Source organism: Pongo pygmaeus, chromosome 13 (assembly GCF_028885625.2).
Source record: "Pongo pygmaeus isolate AG05252 chromosome 13, NHGRI_mPonPyg2-v2.0_pri, whole genome shotgun sequence".
In the NCBI taxonomy this organism is placed as follows: domain Eukaryota; kingdom Metazoa; phylum Chordata; class Mammalia; order Primates; family Hominidae; genus Pongo; species Pongo pygmaeus.
This window is the reverse complement of record NC_072386.2, coordinates 120297812-120323414: the sequence shown is the minus strand read 5'-3', so window position 1 is coordinate 120323414 and position 25603 is coordinate 120297812. Positions and strand designations below refer to the sequence as shown.

At 54.3% G+C, this 25603-nt stretch overlaps 2 protein-coding genes across 13 annotated transcripts; one reads left to right on the top strand and one right to left on the bottom strand.

Annotated features, from left to right (window-relative positions):
* Nucleotides 1–535: 535 nt before the first annotated feature.
* NTMT1 (N-terminal Xaa-Pro-Lys N-methyltransferase 1) lies at nucleotides 536–16026 on the bottom strand. 7 transcript variants are annotated; one of them, XM_063649954.1, is made up of 4 exons: nucleotides 15901–16026; nucleotides 3244–3459; nucleotides 1809–2061; nucleotides 536–923 (listed from the first exon to the last, which is right to left on the bottom strand). In XM_063649954.1, exons 2-4 carry the CDS (start codon nucleotides 3403–3405, stop codon nucleotides 667–669), a joined length of 672 nt encoding a protein of 223 aa, XP_063506024.1. In that variant the 5' UTR covers nucleotides 3406–3459; nucleotides 15901–16026; the 3' UTR covers nucleotides 536–666. The 7 variants fall into 7 exon arrangements, with proteins under 7 accessions (XP_063506024.1, XP_054357172.1, XP_054357174.1 ...); XM_054501197.2 differs by lacking the exon at nucleotides 15901–16026 and adding an exon at nucleotides 9804–9966; XM_054501199.2 differs by lacking the exon at nucleotides 15901–16026 and adding an exon at nucleotides 9804–9962 and having other exon boundaries at nucleotides 1894–2061.
* Nucleotides 14307–24266, top strand: C13H9orf50 (chromosome 13 C9orf50 homolog). 6 transcript variants are annotated; one of them, XM_054501190.1, is made up of 8 exons: nucleotides 14307–14392; nucleotides 15454–16139; nucleotides 16377–16467; nucleotides 16571–16687; nucleotides 20557–20717; nucleotides 22607–22769; nucleotides 22954–23098; nucleotides 23745–24266. In XM_054501190.1, the coding sequence occupies exons 2-8, from the start codon at nucleotides 15647–15649 to the stop codon at nucleotides 23835–23837; spliced, it is 1263 nt and encodes a 420-aa protein (XP_054357165.1). In that variant the 5' UTR covers nucleotides 14307–14392; nucleotides 15454–15646; the 3' UTR covers nucleotides 23838–24266. The 6 variants fall into 6 exon arrangements, with proteins under 6 accessions (XP_054357165.1, XP_054357164.1, XP_063506021.1 ...); XM_054501189.1 differs by having other exon boundaries at nucleotides 20554–20717; XM_063649951.1 differs by having other exon boundaries at nucleotides 22954–23134; nucleotides 23745–23976.
* Nucleotides 24267–25603: the final 1337 nt, after the last annotated feature.

Here is a 25603-nt window from a genome sequence, read left to right as displayed (position 1 = left end):
CCCGCCTCGGCCTCCCAAAGTGTTGGGATTACAGGCGTGAGCCACCACGCCCGGCCCCGTTTTATTTTTTACTTTAAATGCCTGCCAAGGAGCAGCCTCAAGCCCAGAGAAGAGTGAGGCTATGGGGAACTTCCCTTGCTGCAGGCTGTTGTAACACTTTAAGGGCCCCAGGTCTCCACTGCCAAGCAGGACTTGGCACGTGAGCACCCCCCACACAGCACCATCAGGCGGCACCAGCCCAGCTCTGTCCCTCCCCTAGGTAAAGACCACACTGAAGTCTTCAAGTCCCCAGCAACCAAGTTGGGGGTGGTTTCCTTCCTCTTCAGGCAGCCAGGCCCATGGCTGGAAGGACGGGCTGCAGGTCCAGGGAATCGGCCACTGATGTGGATGTGACCACCCTATTCCCACATGTGGAGCCCCTTCCACCCGATCCCATCTCGCAGGAGAGCAGGGCCTAGGCTCCTGCCTCACCGCTGGTTCAGCAGCACCCTTCCCACCGGGTCCCACCTTGCCTTTTGAAGAAAAGCCCGCAGAATGAGTGGACGGCAGACAGCTATATTTAGTGGTGCCTCGACACGAACCGCCAGTGTGGCACCTGGATCTTGCCCAGCTGCCAGCTCCCCCCACCAGTACTGTGGTTCCTCAGTTTTTCCTGCCAGCCCCAGCTCATCTCAGGGCAAAGCTATAGACGTGGTAGATCTCATCGGGGAGGTTCTCCTGCCTCTCCTCGGCCAGGAGGCTGAGGCCTGCGCTGCAGATGATCCTGCGGACCACGTCAAGGTCCCGGCACACGCTGCTGTCCACGTCGTCCAGAATCACGCCCTCCTGGGCCATGTTGTCTTTGATGACGATGATACCATTGGGGCGGAGGCTGCCCTTGCAGCGCCGCAGGAACTCGGCCAGGTGCTGATCGGTGAGGTGGCCTGGGGAGGGCAGAGGCAAGGTTACCAGGGCACGATGCAAGCGGAAGTTGGCACTGGATGGGATGTATTTCTCAGCCCCGCTGAGCCCCTCATTTGTGCCCAGCATTTTGTGTGCACACATGGCCTCACTGGCTCTCAGCAGTCCCGAGAGATTCACTAAACCCCAATTCATAGAATAAGAAACTGTGGCTTAGAGGTCATCTACCTAAAGACACACATTAAGCCAGAGTTTAACTTGACAGGGTGACTTCCAAGTCCTGCCTGAAACCCACACACCATGATGCCCCACCCCTGCCAGGCTTGGATCAGAGGAGTGAACCTGGGCTAAGAGTTTGGCATTGCAGGAGCTCCCGGACAGACTGCCTTCCCTACACTAGAAGTCCCCACAGAGGCTTCTGAGACCACAAAATACAAGGCCAGACCTAGAGTGTCCACAGCAGGCCTGTGCTGCCCGCCTCAGGAGGTGGCCGACTGCTGCTAGTGGCCTGCCGCCAGGGCACAGCGCTCGAGGTGTGCTGTTAGGCTAACAGGGTGCAGGGCTAGACACAAAGCTTCAACTATTCATCTTATTAAAAGTAAAACCTTATAAAACTCTCACTTTGACGCAGTAAGTTATTGGCCATTAAAATTTTTTCAACAACTGCACCCAAATGGATGGTAGCAGGTATTCAACTGAAACAAAACCTAGAAGGAAGAAATCTACCTTTTAGGCTGAGCCTGTCCCTCGGTCCTGGGAAGTGCGGGGTGGGGGTGGGCCTGGGGGGATTAGGGAATCCTCACTGGCCCGCTTGCTGCAGGAGTGCAAAGCCCTGGTCCCGACACCTTATGGGGAACCCGAGTGGCAGGAGACATACAGGTGGCAGGGAAGGGCGGCGGGACCCTCACCTATCACCCACTGGATCCAGATCACGTCGTAAGAGTCCGGCTCCGGGGTGAAGTCCTGGAGCCCACAACAGAAGTAGTTCCTCACCCTCTTGCCCTCCTCCCCCAGGTAGGTCTTGGCTTGAACCAGAAAGTCCTCCGTTATGTCGACCATATCCACCTCTCTGAACAGCGGCAGGAGCAGCCGCTTGGTGATCCTCCCAATGCCAGCTCCACAGTCCAGGGCACAGGACGTTCCTGTCTTGTTCGGGCCTTCCTAAAAAGCACAGGCATATAACCTATCAGAGGGACCCTGTCGCCGCACGTGGGGCCCTTCCTCACGAGCCCTGGGACTTAGACTCAAGTCAGGATTCCAGGACTCTGCACAAGCTGAGCACTGGTGGGGAGGTCTGTGCTGGCTGCCAGCTTGTACGGAGTCGAGGGGATGAGCACGGGAGGACACACTGCTGGGCCACACATTCCTTTATCTGTGAAAGTTCAGGCTGCATTCTGCATTCTGTTCAGGTTGGAATGCAGTGGTGGGATCATGGCTCACTGTAGCCTCGAACTCCTGGGCTCAAGCCATCCTCCATCTTCCCACCTGAGCCTCCCAAGTAGCTGGGACTACAGGCATGCGCCACCATGACCAACTCATTTTTTTTTTTTTTTGTATTTTTTTTAAAGACGGGGCCTCGGTCTGTTGCCCAGGCTGGTCTCAAACTCCTGGGCTCAAGCAGTCCTCCCACCTTAGCATCCCAAGGGGCTGGGATTACAGGAGTGAGCCACTGCCCCTGCCCTGGGCCACACGTTTCTAAATGAAAGCTAATTTCCACTTAAAGGTGATAACTTGAACAGGTGCACTAATCTCTCCTGAGTCTCCAGGTAAACAATGGCAGAGAGGAACGGGGAGAATGGAAGCGGGGCAATGGGTGAACAAGGGTGCGGAGGGGGAACATGGAGGGAGGGGAGGCGCTGGATGGTGCAGGTGGCCAACAGCAGCCTCCAGTGCCAGCCATGAGACAAAAAGGTGGTGGGCTCCAGGGCTGGGGGTCCCAGCCTGGTACAGAAAAGGCTGGGGGTGGAGCAGAGGGTGGAAACCATGGCACGTAACTAGGAGTCTTCGTCCAGAATAGCCAACACCCTCAGCCCAAACACCCACGGACATGGCAGGAGAGCAAGGGTTTCGTCCCTGGCAAAACCCAACAGCTGAAGAGAAGTTTGCCCAATTCGAGCACCTCAATTCTGCCAGCTCCTGTCTGGTAACCTTGAGGCTAAGTCCACAATCTAGAAGTTACCCCACTGTGCCCACCCAGCCCAGCTCCTCAAGGCTTTGGGGTAGGTACCAAGAGATAGCCAACGACCCTGCAGTGTTACATGTGTAAAAGGTGGCACCCCACATGGACTCAGCAGTGCCACCAGAGCCACAGCCTCTCCTGGAGAGCACGCCAGACCTGCCTACCCTCAAAAACCTCTGCAGAAACTTCCGGGAGCTGTTGATGTCGATGCTGGAGATGTGGCCATACCCCCCAAGCATGCCGTCCACCGTGGGTGGGATTTGCTTCCAGTAGGTCTTGGCCTTGGAATAGAATTGCTTCTCGTCTCCTATCACCTCGCTCGTCATGCTGTCACCAACCACGGCTCTGCTCAAGCACCACGATCAGCAACCGCGACTCTCCTGGGTAAGGAAGGGGGTGTGAGTCAGCAGGCCGGGGACCCGGCAGAAAGGACCCCAGGGCAGAGGGCCAGTCTCACACCAGGCTTCACAAGTCACACATCCTGCTGAGTGTAGAGAGAAGTCCAGGGTCCCCAAATCTGCTTCTACCCCTTGGATAACAGCATCTTCTGTCTTTTGCACTCAGAGCACCCACCCCAAGTCCTGGCTTCAAGTTCTTTTACATTTTCATTTTTTCTGGAGTGCAGTGGTGTGATCATAGCTCAATGCAGCCTCCAACTCCAGAGCTCAAGAGACCCTCCCACCTCACCCTCCGGAGCAGCTAGGACTACAGCTGTGTGCCACCATGCCTGGCTAATTATTTTTTGTAGAGATGCGGTCTCACTACGTTACAAAGGTTGGTCTTGAACTCCTGACCCCAAAAGCTTCTCCCACCTTGGCCTCCCAAAGTGCTGGGATTACGGGCATGAGCCCATGTGCCTGGCCTGGCTTCAAGTTCTTGACATGCTCTATATGACACCTGACTCAGTGGCTTCTGGGTACAGAAAACCCTGATCAGTAAAGAGAAACGACCGCAAAGCCGACAGCACCAGAAGACCCTGGAAGGCCAGGGAAGTTTCCACGCCTCCCTTCCTCTGGCTCAGAGCACAGCAACAACTCACGGTGGGGTCCAGTCCTCCATTAACGAGGAGTGGGGACTCTGTGCCGGGCACCGGGCTGTGAACCAGGCAGACAGCCAGGCAGAAAACAATTCTACAGACACAACCCACCTGCAGGGAGGGCTACCGAGGAGAAGCGCCAGTGCCGGCAGAGCACGGAGGGAGGAAGTGGACTCGGGTGCGGGGACCAGGGAAGACATCCCTGAAGAGGGGACGCGTAAGCTGAAACGGATGGATGGGCAAGAATAAGCGCAGTAGGTGGAGGGCGACGGCACTGCTCCTGGAGGGAAGGACAGACAGCCCTCGCAGCGGCCAGTTCCTGGTCTCACAGTCAACTCTAGCAGTTTCGACTACATCCTACAGAGCAACGAGGGAACCACCCTGAGGCCCAACAGAGAGTGGCCTGGGAAGACCGGTGCTTCTGAAGACTGCTGGTGGCGGTGGAGACAGCAGGGGGATGAGGAGACGGTTGCCATGGTAAAAGGAGAAGGAACTAGAAAGCCTCAGCTGGGTCCTGGCAGCAGAGCCCAGGCCCACCTCGCCCTTCAGGACAGTGATGACAGTTCGGCAGCTCCACGCTCCACAGGCGGCCAGCCTGCCATAAACTTCCCATAGGCACAGTGCTGTCACCAAGGCACACCACGCTTAGGGGCTGTTCTAGTTGCTGTGAGGCTTGCCAAGACCTCAGAGAGCTCTAGTCCAGGAGGACAAAGAACAAAGGGAAAGAAAATACACAGCAGAAAAATAAGGATTCTCACGGACCCTCAAAGTGCCAAGGACACTCAAAGGGCAGAGGAATCCCCTCCCAACAGCAGACAGGGGCAGCAGCCTGGAGGAGGCAGCCCGAGCTGGGCAGCCAAGCACAGGGAGTGCTGGAGGGGGTGGGGCACAGACAGAGGGAGCAGCCGTGGGACAGCGTGGGCCATCAGAGGGCGGAGAGTGGAGCGGGGGAAGACAGTGTGGAAGGTGCTGGATGAGGGCGGCCTTGAGTGCACGCTGGGCACCAACTCTCGGCTGATGTGTTTCCCTCACTGCCAAGGCCTAACCTAAGGGAGGCAGAGTGAGAACGGCAGTGGCCGTGCTGGCTGTCACAGGACAAACAGCAACAGTGGGAGGAAGGAATCCCAGCAGCAGCTGCTACATCCTGATAAACCCATGGTAAAGGGAAAATACCCTCGGTGAAAAACGCGCAGCTGACTGGGAGCTGCAGCTCACCGCCTCGCACGTGCTGCCTCCACACGAGGAGAGCGGGGGCTTCTAGCAAATGCCTGTCGCCAAAGTTGACAAATGGTAGATCCAAGACCGTCTGCCTGACTCCTGGAGCTACAGGGTCAACACGGAAGAGTCCACATGTGGAACTCAGGTACAGTCCTCAAACACAACTCAAAGCTTAAAACCCTAAGACCCAGGAACACTCTAGGGGCTTCAAGAGAAGTGGTCAGAGGGAAACGGGAAAACGCCCTGAGAAGGAGCACGAGGCCTTCGGGAAGCAACTATGAGGAAAGAGAAGGGAAACTAAACACAAGACAAGCTGGATAATTTTCTTTTCTTCTTTTTTTTTTGAGAAAGGGTCTCACTGTCGCCAGACTAGAGTACAGCTCAGGTGATCCTCCCATCTCAGCCTCCAGGGTAGCTGGGACTGCAGGCACATACCGCCACACCTGGCTAACTTTTGTATTTTCTGTAGAGATGGAGTTTTGCCACGTTGCCCAGGCTGGTCTCAAACACCTGGCTGCAAGCGATCCACCTGCCTCGACCTCCCAAGGTGTTGGGATTACAGGCAGAAACCACTGCACCCAGCCAAGATTTTTCATTGGCCAAATTTGTTACTGGCCCCAGAACTATATTCTGCACGACTATATTCTGAACTTCTCCTGAAAGAGAAGGAACTTTCCAGAAGCAGCAGGCCCACCCTGGCCAGCCAGCTCAAGAATACTTCTAACGGATGCAACGGGGTTCTTCTTAGATCCCTGATTGGGTCTTTTCACCCTTAGCAGAATCCTTTGGCTGTGCCTAGAAAGAAGCCTGCTTAAACCTCTCTTCAGATTCTTGTTTTTTTGAGATGGGGTCTTACTATGTGGCCCAGGCTGGCCCCAAACTCCTGGACTCAAGCCATCCTCCCTGCTCAGCCTCCCAAGTAGCTGAAATTACAGGCGCACGCCACTGTACCTGGCTTCCCTCTTCAGATTCTTGAATCCGCTCGCAGACTGACCCCTCACTTTACTGTTCACGCACAAGGGTTTGGGCCACAATGAAGAAAGGCAGCAATCACTTCACCAATCAGGGAGCCCTTGGGGTAACAGGCTGGGGAGGACCTTAGTTCTAAATATTGCACATAACACCCTCCCCACAAGCTGACCACAAAGCTCCCACACTGGTGTCCCAGCACTGGGAACAACACTGCCGGAAGGAGAAAGAAGCCCACAGCTCAGAAACCCTATCTCTATCAAAAATACACACATTCTAGTAGCTACTAGGGAGACTGAGGTGGGAGGATCACTTGAGCCTGGGAGGTCAAGGCTGCAGTGAGCCATGATCCTGCCTCTGCATTCCAGCCTGGGCAACAGAGTGAGACATTGTGTCAAAAAAAGAAGAAGAAGAAGAAGAATGAATTCTTCTTCCCACCAGACCTGCTAATCCTCAAGACTGCTAGATGTGCCAGGGTGGCTGACAGGAAAAAGGGCCACCAATCTGAATGTTACCATGTAGCTGGGTTTGGTGGCTGCTATGGTCTGATGGGGTAAGGACCAGGTCAGGTGGGCTGCCTGCCCCTCTGCCAGCAGGCACCGGAGCAACCATGTCACGGCCCTCCATCGGTCACTCAGAGAGGACGGCATTCAAAACTACTCTATAACCTATAACCTATAACCTGAGCACTTTGGGAGGCTGAGGTGGGAAGACTGCTTGAGCCCAGGAGTTTGAGTCCAGCCTGGACAACAGAGCGAGACCCTGTCTCAAAAAACAAAAAACAAAAAACACTTGATGGCTGGGAAAAATTAAAGACAAAGGTTAAAAAACGAACTACTACTCTTCCACACCATGCTGGCACAACTCCCATTCAGACTGGAGCACGGTGAGAGCAAGCCTGTCTCCCTCTCACCGCCCAACTTGGCAAACTGAAGGTTTTGTATTCAGTTCTCTCTCTCTCCTGGCCAGGGAGCTCCTGAGAGCAGTGGCAACACTTGAGATTTATCACCATGCTTCTCTTGCATCCCATGAAACACAAATATTCAACAGAAAGTTCACTTCTGATCAAATGAACAGAATAAATCTGGGGGCAAACACGTACCAGGCTGGACTCCATCCGTCTCCTTTCCCAGCATGCAGCCTCCTGGGGGTAGAGACATTACCTTGTACACCATTAGCCCAGTGCCTGATACCAGGTGGGCATTGACTAATTGGTTGCCAAATAATGCAAGAATGGGCTTTGTGCAGCTACAGCCATTTTCCACTCTAAGAAAATCCTACAGACAAAAGTCCAACCATTCAGAACTGGTAAATACTGAAGGCCTGAAGGCTGCTACCGACAATATAATTCTGTGCTTTACCAAAAGCCTTGTAACATGATTCCTTTAAATGTCAGGGTCCCCTGAATAATCTAATTTACAAGAATTCCACTTACACGCAAATTCTGGGAACAAGCCAGGGGAGGCACATCCTGGCCGGGAAATAGCAAGCCTGACTTTGACATTTGCCCTAACAGCTGATTCATTAATAAATGGGATTCCTGGGGTCCTGGCTACATTCTGCCTCCTGGTGTCCAGATTGGAGTGGGCAGGAGGAGGTCCCTAAGAGTCCAAGGGAACAGCAAGCTCGGTCGGCCAACAGCAGGAGATCCTGCTACACTCTGCTCCAGAGCACAGATGCCATATGTGGCTGCAGGGCCTGGGAGGGGGCCAGGAGCACACTGGCTTTGTGTGCACTCTAGGCTAGCTCAGAGAGGAAGAGAAACCCCTCATGCCTGGTAAATGCCTGCTCAGCCAGTAAATGTAATCCTACATCCTTCACGGTCACCTGGCTGCTGCCTCCTCCTCCCCGCCAAGGTGTTCAGACCCAGGCTACTGCGTCTCTTCTCCCACGACCCATGTAAGAAAACAGTGCTGAAACTGTCACCGGCAGACTTTTGCAGTCACCTCAATCTCCTCATGTAAGTCTCTATGGAAAATCCTGCCTAAAAGTTACCTCCACCCTCTAGCAGCCTAGTGGACAGAGTCCATCCTCCCTGGATCTTTGTGGACAGCAGCAGGCCACATGCAAACGGCAAAGTGCTCTAAGAAAAAGAAGCAAGTGAGAAAGTGAAGGAAGAAGACAAAACGGGATACACTTAAAAACTAACAAAGGCTCTGATGGAGTCAGAGGAACCAGATCTGAATCTTGGCTCTGCACACCTGCTGTGTAAACACAAACAAGACATTTAACCTCACTATTCCTCAGTTCATCTATAAAATGGAACAGTAATACCGACTTTACAGAAAGGCTGTGATTAAAAGTGCATATGAAAAGCTTAAAGTGCTTTGCACAGTGCCAGGCACATATTCTCTCTTGAGCTTAGAAATCTCTGTCAAATGAGATTCTTGTCAACTCTGCCCACTGAGGATCAAATGGGAAAACTGCCTTAGAATGCCATAGAAGCTGTACTGTTGGACACACCTAGGGGACTGTTACTGGTATGCTGGGCGGCCAATCCAGCGACTCAAACAGCTCTGCAAATCAGACAGAGTGGGGAGTGAGCTTCCTCTGCCTATAAGCACAGAACCCCCACCGAGATTTTTTAGATGCTATCCTTGTGATCCTAGGGCTTCCGGCCTCCACCAAAACACTCCATGCGTACTTCCAACCCCCGCACAGTCCTCAGTTTACACAGAGGAAAAACCAGCACACTAAAGGAAGTGATGTGTCTTTAAACATACAAACAGGAAGCCGAGAACAGAATTGAGGGAATCCAGGCTCCTTACACCAGCCCTGGTTCCTCCAAGAGGCTCATCCCATCTCACCGGACAATCATTCTACACACCACAACCACCGGTTACACTGTCCCTCCCCGCTGTCAGGGCCTCTGACACCAGCTGTGGCAATCACTTATAGTACAGAGGAGAAACCAAAGTCCAGAAGGAGAGATCACACAGTTGGTGGGCAGCAAAGCCTGGGCTTTTCGATATGGCAGCCTCCCTGCAGACAGGCTGACCTTGGCCGCAAGGGCTCTCGGGCTGTCTTTTTTGAGCTGCACCTGTGTCGGGCTGGCGCTCGGGCGGGACCCAGGGTTAAATACGACAGCAACTTCTGTGCAACGGGCACTTAACTGTGCCAGGCTCTGAACTGGGCATTTTACCGATTCCTCCCATCCATCCTCCGAGTGGGCGCTCTCCATATCCCTGTTTCTCAGAGGGGAAACAGGCTCAGAGAAAGGGATTTGCTGCGGTCTGGGGACCGGGGTGGGGGAGTGCCCTGCCTGGGCTTTGGGTGCCTTGACTTTCCTCCTGTACCCCGACCCATGGACTGCTCCGTAGTCCCTGCCCAGGTCCGGCCCGTGGACCTCTTGGGGACGCGCACGTGGGGCCTGTGCCGGCCCGCGCGCACGCGCCGGGTCACGTGACGAGCCGGGGACCTCAGGGCGCCGAAGCAGTTTGGGGTCGCGGCCTCCTCTCTCCCGGCGGCTGCCTACCCTTCGCACCGCCTCGCGCTACTCACTCCGGGCGGGGGCTCCCGGGACCGAAAGAAGAAGATGGGGAAGAGGAAGGGAGGGCGGCGGCGGAGACTCCACAAGCCAACCGCAGCTCCGCCAGACCACGACCAGACGCGACAGCTCGCGGCGCGCGCTGCCTTTATCCGCTAACGTCACTTCCGGGCGTTTGGGGGCGGGGCCACGGCTGGCTCCACCCCCTCGTTCAGTTCGCCCCTCCCCCGCGCGGGCTCCGGATTTAACTTGACTTCTTTTGAAAAACAATTTAACTTTTTTTTTTCTTTTTTTTTGAGACAGAATCTTGCTCTGTCAAGCAGGCTGGAGTGCAGTGGCGCGATCTCGGCTCACCGCAACCTCTGTCTCCCAGGTTCCAGCGATTCTCCTGCGTCAGCCTCCAGAGTACCTGGGACTACAGGCGTGAGCTACCACACCCAGCTAATTTTTGTATCTTTAGGAGAGACGGGTTTTCACCTTGTTGGCCAGGCTGGTCTCGAACTCCTGACTTCAAGTGATCCACCCGCCTCTGCCTTCCGAAGTGTTGGGATTATAGGCGTGAGCCACCGCGCCTGGCCTAATTTGACTTCTTTAAAAAAAAAAATTAGAGACGGGGTCTCACCCTGTTGCTCAGGCTGATCTTGAACTCCTGGCCTCAAGCGAGGCTTCCACCTCGGCCTTCAAGACTGCTGGGATTACATGCGTGAGCCACCGCGCCCAACACAGGTTACAGCTCAAAACTTGACTCAGTTGACTTTTGGGAATCTAGAAGGACTTCCGGAACTGAAAAGAGCCGCAGCGTCGCCCTCTCCCCGTCCCCAGCACGTACAACAGTTCGTTTGGAGGCTGCAGGCTGGACTTCTAAAAACGAGTGTTGTGCGGGCTTTGAGTAAAAAGGGGAAAAAAAAGCCATTGGTCCTCAAATCCACCCATCTCCATTAGCATCTTAAAATAATACCGACCCCCCAAAATAAATAAAATAAAAAGAAATACTCTTGGCAGTGCCATGAGATTCCCACTGAAATGAGCAAAACAAGCCCATGACGTTTCCATTCCAAAAGCGTGGCCCTTCCCTAGGCTCCTCCCGTGCAAAGAAATTCTGGAGCTATCTCCAAAGCAGCAGTGATGGAAACGCGAGCTTGCAGGTGGGTAGAGCCTGTTAACATCTCCGAGCTTCAGTCTCCTGTCAGAAGAAGAAGTTAAGCAACGTAATAATTACTCAACTTCTGATGCTCTGAGAGGGTTAAACTTGTGGGACATTGCACGTCGGACCTTCAGCTCAGCACCTGCAGTGGGTTCTCAGGAAATGGAAGTTGTTATAATGACAATATTCATCTTAAGTTCATTTTTCCTATACTATTAATAATATCCTTGTGTTGGCAGGGCGTGGTGGTGCACGACTGTAATCCCAGCATTTTGGGAGGCCAAGGCAGGCGGATCACCTGAGGTCAGGAATTTGAGACCAGCCTGGCCAACGTGGCAAAACCCCGTCTCTACTAAAAATACAAAATTAGCCAGGCGTGGTGGTGCATGCCTGTAGTCCCAGCTACTCGGAGGCTGAGGCAGGAGAATAGCCTGAACCTAGGAGGCAGAGGTTGCAGTAAGCCTAGATCGCGCCATTGCTTTCCAGCCTGGGTGACAAGAGCGAAACTCCGTCTCAAAAATAAATAAATAAAATAATAATAATACTATCCTGATGTTCTTTCCTCTGGGCGACGCACACAGAAGGTGCTTAAAGTGTGTTTGCTCTAAATGTGCTGAAAGCTAAGGGAGAAAAGGGATGCTAAAAAGCCCCTTCTGCATTGAGTCCGCAGGATGTGTGTATGTACGTATTATTTGGCATCCCCTCTAGACTATTCTAGGTCACAACTGCTACCCCTGGTCGGAGCCCCTCTCCCAAGCTTCATTTTCTGTGTCTCTAAGCAAAGGGATTGATCCTGGGCAATTTCAATCGGTGGGGGGGTGTCCGGAATCCTCCGCCAGGGGGCAGCTCTGATCCAAGCTCTGCATGCCTGAAAATCCAGCCCTGTCTTATTTCTTGTCAACTGAAGAGCAAGCCCCTTCCCCACACCCACGCTCCAAGGCCTTCCCAGGACTGGCCGGCTCCCTGACCTCAAAGCCTCTGGCATCTCTGAATTCCCAAGCCTAGCACATAGTAGTTCCTTGATAAATATTTGCAGAGTGCAAGGGCTGGAGGGCTCCTTAGAAACCATCTAGTTAGGCCAGGCGCAGTGGCTCACGCCTGTAATCTCAGCACTTTGGGAGGCCGAGGCGGGTGGATCACAAGGGCAGGAGATCGAGACCATCCTGGCTAACACGGTGAAACCCCGTCTCTACTAAAAATACAAAAAAATTAGCCGGGCGTGGTGGCGGGCACCTGTAATCCCAGCTACTCGGGAGGCTGAGGCAGGAGAATGGGGTGAACCCGGGATGCAGAGCTTGCAGTGAGCCAAGATCGCGACTCTGTCTCCAAAAAAAAAAAAAAAAAGAAAAGAAAAGAAAAGAAAAAAAGAAACCGTCTAGTTAATCTGGTGTTTCTCAGCCATTAAAAAAAGTCACATACCCTTTAAATAAATACAAAAATATCTCCCTCCCCCACTCAATATTGTAGCTCTCCAGGAAAGTATGTCTCTCCATCCCTGGTGAGAAGCATTGACAGAAAATAGAATATATCTTTGGCGACACGTCCTCTAGTGAGTCACTCTGTTATTTGAATTACAAAGTCGTTTCTTCATTTTCAAATTATGAAACTATGCCATGCCAGTGAAATACTCATGTAAATGACCTTTGTCTCCCACCCCAGCTTCACAATACTATGAGCTTCCTCTCGGCCCTCTCCCAGCCAAGACTCAGAGATGAGGCCCAGGGAGTCCTGAGAAAGAAGACACTTCCCCAGGATCACACAGCAAAACAGCAGACCATGGACTTGAAAGTGGGTCTGTTAATTTCTTTCTTTCTTTCCTTCTTTCCTTCCTTCCTTTCTTCCTTTCCTTCTTTCTTTCCCTTTCTTCCTTCCTTCCCTCCCTCCCTCCTTTCTTCCTTTCTTTCTTTCTCTTTCTTTCTTTTCTCTTCCTTTCTCTCTCTCTCTCTTTCTTTCTTGAGACAGAATCTCACTCTGTCGCCCAGGCTGGAGTGCAGCGGCACAATCTTGGCTCACTGCAAGCTCTGCCTCCTGGGTTCACGCCATTCTCCTGCCTCAGCCTCCCGAGTAGCTGGGACTACAGGTGCCTGCCACCACAACCAGCTAATTTTTTGTATTTTTAGTAGAGACGGGGTTTCACTGTGTTAGCCAGGATGGTCTCAATCTCCTGACCTCGTGATCCACCCGCCTCAGCCTCCCAAAGTGCTGGGATTACAGGCGTGAGCCACCACGCCCGGCTCTTTCTTTCTTTTTTTTTTTTTTATGGAGATGGAGTCTCACTCTGTTGCCCAGGCTGGAGTGCAGTGGGGCGATCTCGGCTTACTGCAACCTCCGCCTCCCAGGTTCAAGCAATTCTCCTACCTCAGTTCCCCAAGTAGCTGGGACTACAGGCACACGCTGTCACGCCCGGCTCATTTTTTTGTATTTTAGTAGAGACGGGGTTTCACCATGTGGCCCAGGCTGGTTGCGAACTCCTGAGCTCAGGCAATCCACCTACCTCGGTCTCGCAAAGTGCTAGGATTATAGGTATGAGCCACTGCAACCTGGCCTCTTTCTTTTGAGACAGAGTCTCAAATGATCTGTGTAACAGATTAGAGTTGGAGATGTCAGCATGAGCTCATGTTTAGCTTAATATAAGTACAGATGGTTACCTATAGAAATATTTATAGATATGTGTGTTTAATAGTATACACACACATTTCTTTGTCAGCTGAGACTGCCTGAAAGAAATGACATCTCAATAGCAAGAAGCACACCTAGCACCCAGACCTTGGATTATTATTATTTTTTTTTTTTTTGAGATGGAGTCTCGCTCTGTCACCCAGGCTGGAGTGCAGTGGCATGATCTCAGCTCACTGCAACCTCTGCCTCCCAGGGTCAAGCGATTCTCCTGTCTCAGCCTCCCAAGTAGCTGGGATTATAGGTGCACAACACCATGCCTGGCAAATTTTGGTATTTTTAGTAGAGATGAGGTTTCACCATGTTGGCCAGGCTGGTGTTGAACTCCTGACCTCAGGTGATCCACCTGCCTCGGCCTCCTAAAGTGCTGGGATTACAGGCGTGAGACATCGCGCCCTTCAGGGTCTGTTCATTTCTAGGTCCATTGTATTCTGACTGCCTGGTCTTGGGGTGGAAGTTCTACTTCCAGAGCCACCCAGCCTGAGCCTCCCAGATCTGGAAGGGGTGGGCCTGGCTGCCCTGGTCAGAGTCCCAGTGCCCCAGGTGGCTGCGGCCAGGGCATCCATGGCACAATAGCCCCACCCTTAGTCCCCAGGCCTCAGTGCCCACTGCTACTCAGATGCCCAGGGGTGAGGGGCGGATCACAATGACCCTGAAGTGGCCCGGAGGCAGCCGGGAGGGGCTGGGAGAGGCACCAGGCAGGGATGATGGGCTCTACAGCCTGCCTGTAGAGAGCTCTAAACTCACAGGACCTTCTCGGGCCCCGCCCAGAAGCCCACCAGGGTGAGTGTGACACTGCCCAGGAGCCAGCTCAGAGCTGACAACAATCTGGGAGTGGGGTGTGGTTGGGAGGAAGCAGGCTTAGAAACCCCTCAGTGTCAGAGCTGGGAGTAAGACTGGGGCTCTGCCTCCCAAAAGGGGAGTTTGTTAAAAGTCTGTGTCTTGGCCAGAAGTGGGGACTCACGCCTGTGATCCCAGCACTTTGGGAGGCCAAGGCAGGTGGATCACTTGAGCCCAGGAGTTCAAGACCAGCCCGCACAACATAAATACAAAAAAATTCTACCCCATTTCTACAAAATATACAAAAATTAGCCAGCTGTGGTGCTGTGTGCCTGTAGTCCCAGCTACTCAGGAGGCTGAGGCAGGAGTATCACTTGAGCCCAAGAATTTGAGGCTGCAGTGAGCTATGATGGTGCCACTGCACTCCAGCCTGGGCAACAGCAGGACCTCGCCTTAGCAAGACCCCATCTCTTTAACAACAACAACAACAACAACAACAACAAAAACTGTCTTGGCTCCAGCAGAGACGTACTGAATCACAATGGGGGCTGGGGTAAGTCATCTGTATTTTCAACAGGCTCCCCACCCAGGGGTCTCTGAGGGAGCACCAGGGCTGGGAGGCTGCTGGTCAGGTCTCTCTTCCCTCAAGCTGGTTCCAGGTTTCGTAATTCCCAGTAGAGCGCTAATGACGGTAACAGCTTCCACGATTTGAACACTGCAAGGCAGGCTAAGTGCTCTCTCTACCAGCGGTGATGCCATTTCACGGCTGCAAAGAGGCAGGTGCTGCTATTATCCCCATTCTGCAGACCAGAGCCCCCAGGGAAGGCAGAGGGAAGTTAATTGGCTTGGCCGAGGTTACAAAGCTAGTAAGTGGTGGAGCTGGGACTAAATCCTAAATAATAATAACTTTTAAATACTAAGAATGGCAGCTAGTCTATGTGTAAGCTTGGCCAGCGTGCCTGGCACTGTTCCGAGCTTGCTGTTCTAAGACTGGCATGTACTTGCTCATTTAAACGTCACAGCAACCCCCAAAGTTGGCTACTCTTGCTGTCACCATTTTTCAGGTGAGGAAACAGAGGCTCTGGGAGCTCTCGCCTGAAGCCACTCGCTGTCCGCCGGGCCGGTGGCGTTCACCCCGCACCGCGCTGCCCCGCCCGGGGCACTACGGCCTGGGGCTGGACTATGCCCTCCCCACCTCAGCCGGCGCCCCCCACCCACGCGCGCTGAGGGTGCGGTGAGCTGAGTGCGGGGCCAAGCATGTTCCGGCGTCGACCTCGCCCAGGGGTCCAGGAGGTGGCGCCCAAGGGGCTCCCTGGCGACGGCGACTTCCGACGCAGCAGCGACCCGCGGCTGCCCAAGCTGACCCCGCCCGCGCTCCGAGCGGCCTTGGGCGCGCGGGGCTCCGGGGGCTCGAGGATCCCGTGGGGCGGCGCCGCGTGGTGGCCGGAAGGGGACGCCGAGCCCGGGGTGGGCGTCGGACCCTTCCCGCCGCGCCTGCCCGCCCTGCTCACCGCGACCCGGCGGGCCGTGCGGAAGCGGGGGCTGCTGCGGTCCCTGCTGTCGGCCGGCGCGTCCCGGGAATCGGCGCCCAGGCAGCCCGGGCCTGGAGAGCGCGAGCGCCCCCGGAGGGGCGTGGCCAGGGAGGACCCCGACTTCTTGGGCGCCTTCCTAGGAGAGCTCCTCCCCAGCAGGTTCCGTGAGTTCCTGCACCAGCTCCAGGAGAAGTGCGCCGAGGAGCCGGAGCCACTGAGTGAGGCCCCGCGGGGCCCGGGGGGCGGGCCCGAGGCATTTCCGGTGGCGGGTGGTCCCTTGTGTCCCCGCACCCATCACCCCCACCACCCAGGCTAGAAGGATGCTAATGTTAGCTGAGTAGCTCAGAGCCCTCTCAACCCGTCCTTGAGGGCTGGTCTGCCGTCACCCCGAGGCCATATGACTAGAAAGGACCGTCCCGCAGCCAAGGCTCATAACTGTTTCCTCCCGGCTCCAGCATCCCCAGCACCGCAACATCAAAGGGGTGTATTAGAGCACTGCCCAGAGTCTCTGCGGTGTCCCAACTGTTCATTCCTCCCAGACCTGTGGTAAGTGTCAGTCCGCTTCTTGGTGGGGACGGAGTTGCCATCGATGTTTCCAGGGCGGGACAGCCTGGCCACTCATGCCAGATGTGGCCTGTTTGTCTTTAAGGGGCCAGTCATCGCACCTCCAGGATAGTCTTACGAAGATTTCGCTCCAGCAGACACCAACTCTGGGGCCCCTGAAGGGTGATCACTCACAATTCACCACTGTCAGAAAGGCCAACCAGTGAGTGATGGGTGGGATAAGGGTAGGGTAGTGGAAGAAAGGGGCATTTCTTTCCTCCTTTCTTTCCTCTTTCGCCCATGAATGTATTCATTTATCCACCTATCTACCCATTCATCCATCCTTACATACGTCTGTCCATGAATCAGATCTTCTACCAACCCATTAAAGATTCATTCGCGGGTTCATCAATGAATCAACCCATCCATTAATGAGGTCTTCTACCAACACATAATTCATCCATGAATCCATTCATATATTCATTTTCCCATTCACCCATCCATCCTTGCATCCATCTTATCAATGAACCACGTCTTCTACAACCTGTTCATGAATCTCTCCATCTATCCATCCATCCTTCTATCCACCCATTAATCTATCATGAACCCATGACTCCATCCATCCATACATTCACTCACCCACCCACCCATGAATCAGGTGTCCTGTGGATCCATTCATCTACCTGGCCAACCAGCTAGCCAGTCATCCATCTAAAACTCCCACACTTCAGCAGGGCATGGTAGCTCACACCTGTAATCCCAGCACTTTGGGAGGCCGAGGCAGGCAGATCACGAGGTTAAGAGATCGAGACCATCCTGGCTAACACGGTGAAACCCCGTCTCTACTAAAAATATACAAAAAACCAAAAAATTAGCCGGGCGTGGTGGCGGGCGCCTGTAGTCCCAGCTACTCGGGAGGCTGAGGCGAGAGAATGGTGTGAACCCAGGAGGCGGAGCTTGCAGTGAGCCGAGATTGTGCCATTGTACTCCAGCCTGGGCGACAGAGTGAGACTCCGTCTCAAATAAAAATAAAATAAAATAAAAAATAAAAAATAAAACTCCCACACTTCTATCCATCCATCCATTGATCCAATGATCAACCATCTACAAATCCTTCCATCCACTTGTAAACCCATGACACTGTCCATTGCTAATCTAGTCGTAAAGCCATCCACAAACCTACATACCCATCTACATAATCATCCAGCCACGCATCTGTCCATCTACCCATACATTCATAGTTCAGTTCTATTCAGACCCTTTCATTAACTCACCCATCAGTCCATCCACCCATCAACCCACCCACCCAGTCTTCCATCTTTTTACCCATCCCACCATCATTTGTCCATTTCTTACTCTAACTTTTACTAGGTTTTACTATATGTTGAATATTGGGAGAAAAATAAGGGATGGAGGTAAGAGAAGAGCCTAGGAATTGGAACCTACCTGGGCCTAGACACCATAGTTTTAACAGAGGAGAAAAAGAAGACAGAAACAGTTCCTCCAGGTTAAAATTCCTCCAGGCTTAAGCAGGGGTGAAGGGTGAACGGCACTGCCCATGAGTTTAAAAACCCAGGAGAGTAAATACATCACAAACATGTCATTCTTCCTCATCTCATACCCACAGCAGACAAAACTAATGGATCATATTTCCCCACTGAGCCTTAGAACCCTTCCTCACACAGTACTCCAGGTAGATACCCCTGATGGATCAGAGTAGGAACTAGAAATGGAACACATGGCCAAGCATGGTGGCTCATGCCTATAATCCCAGTGCTTTGGGAGGCAGAGGCAGGAGGATCGCTTGAGCCCAGGAGTTTGAGACCAGCCTTGGTAACATGGTGAAACCCTGTCTCTACAAAAATTACAAAAATTAGCTGGGCATGGTGGTGCATGCCTGTGGTTCCAGCTACTTGGGAGGCTGAGGTGGAAGGATTGCTTGAGCCTGGGAGGTTGAGGCTGCAGTGAGCCAAGATCGTGCCACTGCACTCCAGCCTGGGTGACAGAGTAAGACCCTGTCTCAAAAAAAAAAAAAAAAAAAAGTGAAACACATTTACCAACCTCAGAACTTTCAACCAATCAGGCCAAATATACACATGACTTCTCACAAGATATAATAAATAAAAGTATGGAATTCATTCTCTCAAATGTGAGCAAAAGCAGAGACAAACACAGTTACAGACTTTCACATTCAAGAGCAAATATTTGAGCACCTTACTGTGTGTGAGATTCCCTGGTAGGCCCTGCAGGGGACACTGGGGTGCCTCAGAACAGGCTCCAGTGGCCCTCGAGTGGAGATGCTGAGATTTCAGGCAGGCGGGCACCGCTGGGTTATGCCTTTGCCTGGCCCAGCAGCCAGCAGAGAGCAGGGGTTCCTGAGCAGACAACTGTTGGATGACTAGGTCCCAAGGCATGTAGCCAGGCACTGTCCTGACACCTCCCAACTGCTTGGCTCTTTGGGGGCTGATGAAAAGCATTCCCTCCGCATCTACACAGACATACAGATGTGGTCAGATGAATGGATGCAGACATATAAATATGTGCATACTAACGGTCAGCCATGACCTTCCTCAATAACAGAGCCATAGGTGGGTCAAGCAGGCCTTCCCGCAGCCTTGCCCTTGAGGCTGATTTTTTTTTTTTTTTTTTTTTTTTTTGAGACGGAGTCTCACTCTGTCGCTAGGCTGGAGTGCAGTGGCGCGATCTCGGCTCACTGCAACCTCTACCTCCTGGGTTCAAGTGATTCTTAGCCTCTCGAGTAGCTGGAACTACAGGCGCACGCCACTGTGCCCAGCTAATTTTTTTGTATTTTTGGTAGAGACGGGGGTTTCACCATGTTGGCCAGGATGGTCTTGATCTCTTGACCTTGTGATCTGCCTGCCTTGGCCTCCCAAAGTGCTGGGATTACAGGCGTGAGCCACCGCACCCGGTTGAGGCTGAAATTAATAACAATAAATGGAACAATGTTATCTATGAAGTATACATATAACAGATACCCTTGATTAAGGCCAAACCCTGTGCCAGGCCATGTCCTACGTGCCTCATGTAAATCATTTGATACTCACCAAACCCAGGAGGATGGTATTATTGTGCCTATAATTTAAAGGGAAAAAAAACCCTGCAAAATGGAGACTTGGAGACAGTCTGCCAAAGGTCATGTGGCTGGGAGGGGGCATGATTGAGATAGACAGTTACAATAAGAACAGCTCAGGTGGGAGGGTGGTGGCTCACACCTGTAATCCCAGCACTTAGGAAGGCGAAGGGGGGGGGGGTGGATCACTTGAGGTCAGGCGTTCGAGACCACCCTGGCCAATAAGGTGAAACCCCGTTTCTACTAAAAATACAAAAATTAGCTGGGCATGGTGGCGCACGCCTGTTGTCCCAGCTACTCGGGAGGCTGAGGCAGGAGAATGGCGTGAACCCGGGAGGTGGAGCTTGCAGTGAGCCGAGATCACGCCACTGCACTCCAGCCTGGGCCACAGAGCGAGAATCTGTCTCAAAAACAAAACAAAAACAAAAACAAAAAACAGCTCCCTGTTAGTGATGTTTCCTCTGGGTCCTGCAGAACCTGGGCTGGATGCCTCTACGGCTCGTTTCCTTTCTTCACAACCCTGTAGAGTGGGCACAATGATTCCCATTTTACAGATAAGAAAACTGAGGCTCAAAAGGGTCAGGACTGCAACCCAGGACTGCATGACTCCTGGGCTGGCATTCTTATTCTCTCTGCTAAATTGCTTTACATGCAAGGGTGCCAGCTCTGGAACCAGGATGCAGGTCTTGGCTCCATGCCTTACAGCTGTATGACCTTGGAGTACTCTCTGTGCCTCTGTTTCCTCAACCATAAAATGAGAATATAACAGTGTTTCGTCGGGGCTGTGTGCATTTGGTGGGATGGTGTATGTGCGTGCTTGAGCCTGCCTGGCAGGTAGGAAGTGCTCTGTTAAGGCTGGCTGCTGTGATTGGCGTTATCCATTCTTACAGACCAGTGTAGGGTACTTGTCCAGGATCTCACAGCCAGTCTGGGGCTGGTGGGTGTGTGCTGGGGTACGGTGGGGGGCTTTGCGCACAGGCCCCTCTCCCCTCTCTCAGCAGGCCCCACGGTGCACAGGTCTCCAAGCTCAAGGCTGCGCTGACCCACAACCCCCCGGGGGAAGGCTCTAGGCCCTGCAGGCGGCGTTGCCCTTTCCGGGTGCGATTCGCTGACGAGACCCTGCAGGACACAACGCTCCGCTACTGGGAGCGCAGACGCTCAGGTAAGCAGACAGGATGGGGGGACTCGAGACTCCAGAAAGTTCTAGCCAGGAGGGCAGAGAGGCTGTAGTTCTGGGCCCCCGGAGTGAGGGACTGGCTTTGCAAAGGCCAAGAGATCAGCGATCCTGCAGAGGATGTGCCTGAACTGGCCTCCCTGGAGGATGTCAGGTTGACCTTCGAAGACCAAGTAGAGGGTCCAGAGTCCAGTGGAGGTGTTCCAACGCAGGCGGCACCTTGGACTGCTCGCTGCCAAGGGGTTCCCATATGCTGTATCTGCCCACCTTGAAACCCATAGCCAGAGCCTCCAGAGCCCACACTTGCTCCCCTCCCCAGTCCCCACAGCCTACAGGGGCTGGAGGAGGTCCAGATGCCATTGGAAGCATCTTCCTTTGACATCCATGAAGGCAGACCTCGAAGCCTGCCTGAGGAGGTGCCCAGAAAAGCCGGGAAGATGAAACTTTCTCTCTCCTGGAGACGTTGGCACTGCCTGGTCCAGCAAGGAAACTAAGAGCCACCAGACCCTAGATGTAATGGTGTCTGTTTTGCAGTTCCCAGTGAGTTTTCTTTCTTTCTTTTTTTTTTTTTTTGATACAGAGTCTCACTCTGTCGCCCAGGCTGGAGTGCAGTGGCGCGATCTCGGCTCACTGCAAGCTCCACCTCCCGGGTTCACGCCATTCTCCTGCCTCAGCCTCCTGAGTACCTGGGATTACACACATGTGCCACCATCCCCGGCTAATTTTGTATTTTTAGTAGAGACGGGGTTTCTCCATGTTGGCCAGGCTGGTCTCGAACTCCTGACCTCAGGTGATCCACCCGCCTCGGCCTCCCAAAGTGCTGGGATTACAGGCATGAGCCACCACGCCCGGCCGGTCCCAGTGAGTTTTCTGAAGTATGTTTTGAGAAGCAGGCAAGAAGTCCCTGTTCTTACTCTGGTATAACCTTGACTAAGCTCCACCTTTTTCTGTGTGCCCAGACTCTTCTCAGGATCCAGCAGCCCCCAGGGCCCCCAACAGTCAATGTCCTCTAGCTGTTTATTGAGCACCTACTAAGTGCAGTTTCAGGAAATGTCTGCCTCAAGGTCTAGCTGTGGGCGATGCCCTGCAAACCTAGGACCTTCGTTGATTTGGGAGGGATCTGACGCAGCCCCCTTAGCATCACAGGAAGCTGGAGTTAGAAGCTGTGATTTTTGCCCAACTTCTGTGTGTTTGGTGGGGAAACCAAGGCCCCAGAAGCAGGATGGGCTTGTGTGGGTGACAAAGAGCCACATATAGAAGCCAGAGTGCCCCCGAGCCCCTCCTGGGAATCCAAAGCCAGGACAAGGCCAGGAGAAACAATTTCGTGTGAATGGCAGTTGGTGCATACAGGAGATGATTCTGTGTCAGCCACTGGCCATAAGGAGCTGTCATGGTGTCCAGGGCAGCAGGGTGCCCAGGAGACGTGGGGGCCAACCTGCTGCTTCCCAGCCCTTTCCATCCTGGGGCAGCCATTGGGAAACTCAGGGTCCTTGGACCACCTCGCATGGCTGCTGTTGGACAGGAAGAGCCCCCAGACCTGAGACAGCCCTCCCTGAAGCCCTCAACGCTCTCAGCATAGTTTCTGGGATTTCTATGACGGGGTAAGCGGTCTCCCCACTGCGAGAAAGGGGGCACGCTTCCAGCCGCAGCGTGAGTGGGGTGCGCAGGGGCACAGCTTGGGTATAACAGAAACGGTCACGCAAGGTGGTTTTAAAACCCAAGGCTTCTCTGGAGGCAGCCAGAAGGCGCTGGGGAGCCTGGGGTTGCCATGGAGACAGGGCTCTGACCAGCCCTGCCTGCCAGAGGGAAGAAAAGAGGGTGGGGGCACCAGTGCCCTCCTCCCGGGCAGAGATCTCACCCTGCCGTCTCTCCTGCAGTCCAACAGAGCGTCATTGTGAACCCGAAGGCCGCCCTGCCAGTGGCGTCCGAGCCGGTGTTTGGGAGTGTCAGAAAACGGCTGGAGAGTTTGCCCAAAGCCCTGTACCCTGAGGCCAAGGAGGAGACCCTGGCCAGCTCCTTGTGCTGGGACGGCGCTGGCCTGTGAGGCTCCGGGGAAGGCGATGAGACTCGCGGACATTGCCAGGGCTCCCCACCCCCCTTGCCTACAGACCTCCCCACCCAGCAGCAGGCGGGTTGCCAGTGTGGGTCCTCAAGGGCCCTGCCAGCCATGGGTGGGCTGGGGACTCAAGAGTCCAGGAAGCTCATGGGGTCCTGTTTCCCCCAGGTCCACCCAGAAGACACAGGGCTACCTTTCTGAGGACACCTCCATGAACAGCAGCCTGCCCTTCTGTTTATGGAAGAAGGCCGCTGCTCAGAGGCCGCGAAGCGGCCTCCGAGCCTTCTTGGATCCCCACGGCAACCTGGAGCAGGTGGGCAAATGGTCTTGCTCCCCGACCCAGAAGCTGGTGAGCCTCTGCTGGCAGCCGGCCCCGGGAGCAGCCCTGTTTGGTGGGGTGGCTGGGGCTGGGTGTGGACCCTCCCTGCGAGCCAAGTCACCGTGGGGGCTGCAGTGGCCACGCCCTGTGTTCCTGCATCTCCCTCAAAGGGCAGCAGTCAAGGGATGGCTCTAAGCCAGATGCCTGGGTTCCGATCACAGTTCCTTTCTGCATCTCCCCTCCCCTCCCCTCTCTTTGCTTTTTTGAGACAGAGTGTTGCTCTGTCGCCCAGGCTGGAGTGTAGTGGTGCAATCTGGGCTCACTGCAACCTCTGCAGTGGGGACACCCGCCACCACACCCAGCTAATTTTTGTATTTTTAGTAGAGACGGGGTTTCACTATGCTGGCCAGGCTGGTCTTGAACTCCTGACCTCAGGTGATCTGCCCGCCTCGGCCTCCCAAACTGCTGGGATTACAGGTGTGAGCCACCATGCTCGACCTTGCATTTGTTTCCTCATCTTTTAAAATGGGGCTGACAGCACTACCTGCCCAACAGGGCTTCAGCATAGAATCCCGCTGGGAGCCCAGTACCCTGCCCCGAGGTCCTGGTAGCAGCCAGCTGGTCCTCTGTCTCACTCTAGGAGTCCCTCCTGCCCAACCTGGTGCTGCAGTCGGTCCTGAAGCAAGGCCGCCCTAAGGGGTACCATCTCCTCCTGGCCTCCGCAACACTGTAGCCAGATCAGAGGTGAACACTCGTGAGCCCAAGGCCAGGGGCACACGTGGGCCAGGCAATGAGGAGCGTCCTTCCTTGCCCCACAAATAAAGGCACATCCTAGGTGGCTGGGACCTGCCAGTAGGTCTCACACCACAAGCCTTTCTGGGTACCTGATTGCTGGTCTCTGGGGATTCCTGGAAGGAAGGGGATGGAGGCACAGACAGGATGAGGCTGAAGGGTGGGGACAGGGCATCCCTGGGGTTCAGGACTTGTACCAAGTGAACCCCTCTTCTGGAAGGTGGGAGACCCTGCCACATACCTCAAACCTGAGAACATGCTGGGCACAATGGTCCGCACCTGTAATCCCAGCACTTTGGAAGGCCGAGGTGGGAGGATGGCTTGAGCCCAGGAGTTTGAGACCAGCCTGAGCAACACAGACCCTGTCTCTTAAAAAAAAAAAAAAAAAAAAAAAAATAGCTGGGCGTGGTGGTCCACGCCTCTAGCCCCAGGTACTTGGGAGGCTGAGGCGGGCAGATCGCTTGAGCCCAGGAGGTTGAGGCTGCAGTGAGCTGTGATCCCGCCACTGCACTCCAGCCTGGGTAAGAGAGTGAGAACTTGTCTCAAAAAACAAACAACAACAACAACAACGAAACCCAAAAAACTTGGGACCAAGCCTCTGTTGACCTAGATCAACCCACACCTGAAGCAGGCACCTGCTGGAAACTCAGCCTAGGGGTGGAGAACCCCCACCCCAAGCCTCTGTCCTCCCCCTCCAAGCCTCCATCTGACATCCACTATGGAGTGAGGGCGTCCAGACTCCAGCCGAAGGAAGAGAGCCCTGTGTTAGTCTCATGCGTTTCCCCGGCAGGGTTGGCACCCTCTGGTCCCAGAAGGCAAAGCACCTGGGTGGGACGGGCTGGGGCCCACCGTTTCTCTCCTAGTCTGGGGATGAGGGGGTGGATGTTCAAATCTGCATCAGGAGGTGGCGAAAGACAAGGTGGCAGGCACTGACCCAGCACCCCCAGGCCACCGCCAAGCCCCTGCCTACCAGGTTTGCCCCTGCCACATCTGCGTTCCAGCCCCCTGGACATAGTTTGAGCCGCCGCCTCTCTCCCTGAAGCTGTCAGTGGCCCCCAGCCCCGCGCCATTGCCCGGGATCCGGGTCTTTCTCGCCACCTCCTGGCCGCTGAGGAAACAGCAGGGAATCCACACCCTGGCGCCTTGTTTAATGGCAAAGGAATAGGCTCCAAACGGTGGGATTGGGCTGGGCGGTGGCTGGTGGGGGTCCTTAGGGCCCGGATGGGTTGTGGATGGGGGAGGCCTTTTGGGAAAGGCGCTCTGACTCCAGAAGAAGGGCAATAGAGCTAGGCTTAGTTTAGACAAACTGTGAGGATGGGAAGAAGACAGCACTGCCACCACTCCTCCACCGGGTACCTGATTGCTGGACTCTGGGGGTAACTGGAAGGAAGAGGGTGGAGACACATCCAGGACGAGGAGTGGGATTCAGTCCCTGGGACGTCCCCTTCCTTCTGTCTGCCTTTCTGGACTTTCACGCCCCGTCCCCTGACCCAGGCTATTTCCTGGAGAGCCTGCGGGTCTCAGCAGGCCATATTCTACGGCCCCTCTTCCAGATGGCCTTGCGCAGCCCACCTCGCCCTCTCTGAGCCTCAGTTTCCACCAAGGGTCGCGGCGGGCCCCGGCCCCTGCGCCGGCTGCAGCGCCGCGCCGCGCCCACGCGGGGGCAGTGTTGGCCTGGCTTTGGCGCCGCCTGGCGCGGCCGAAACT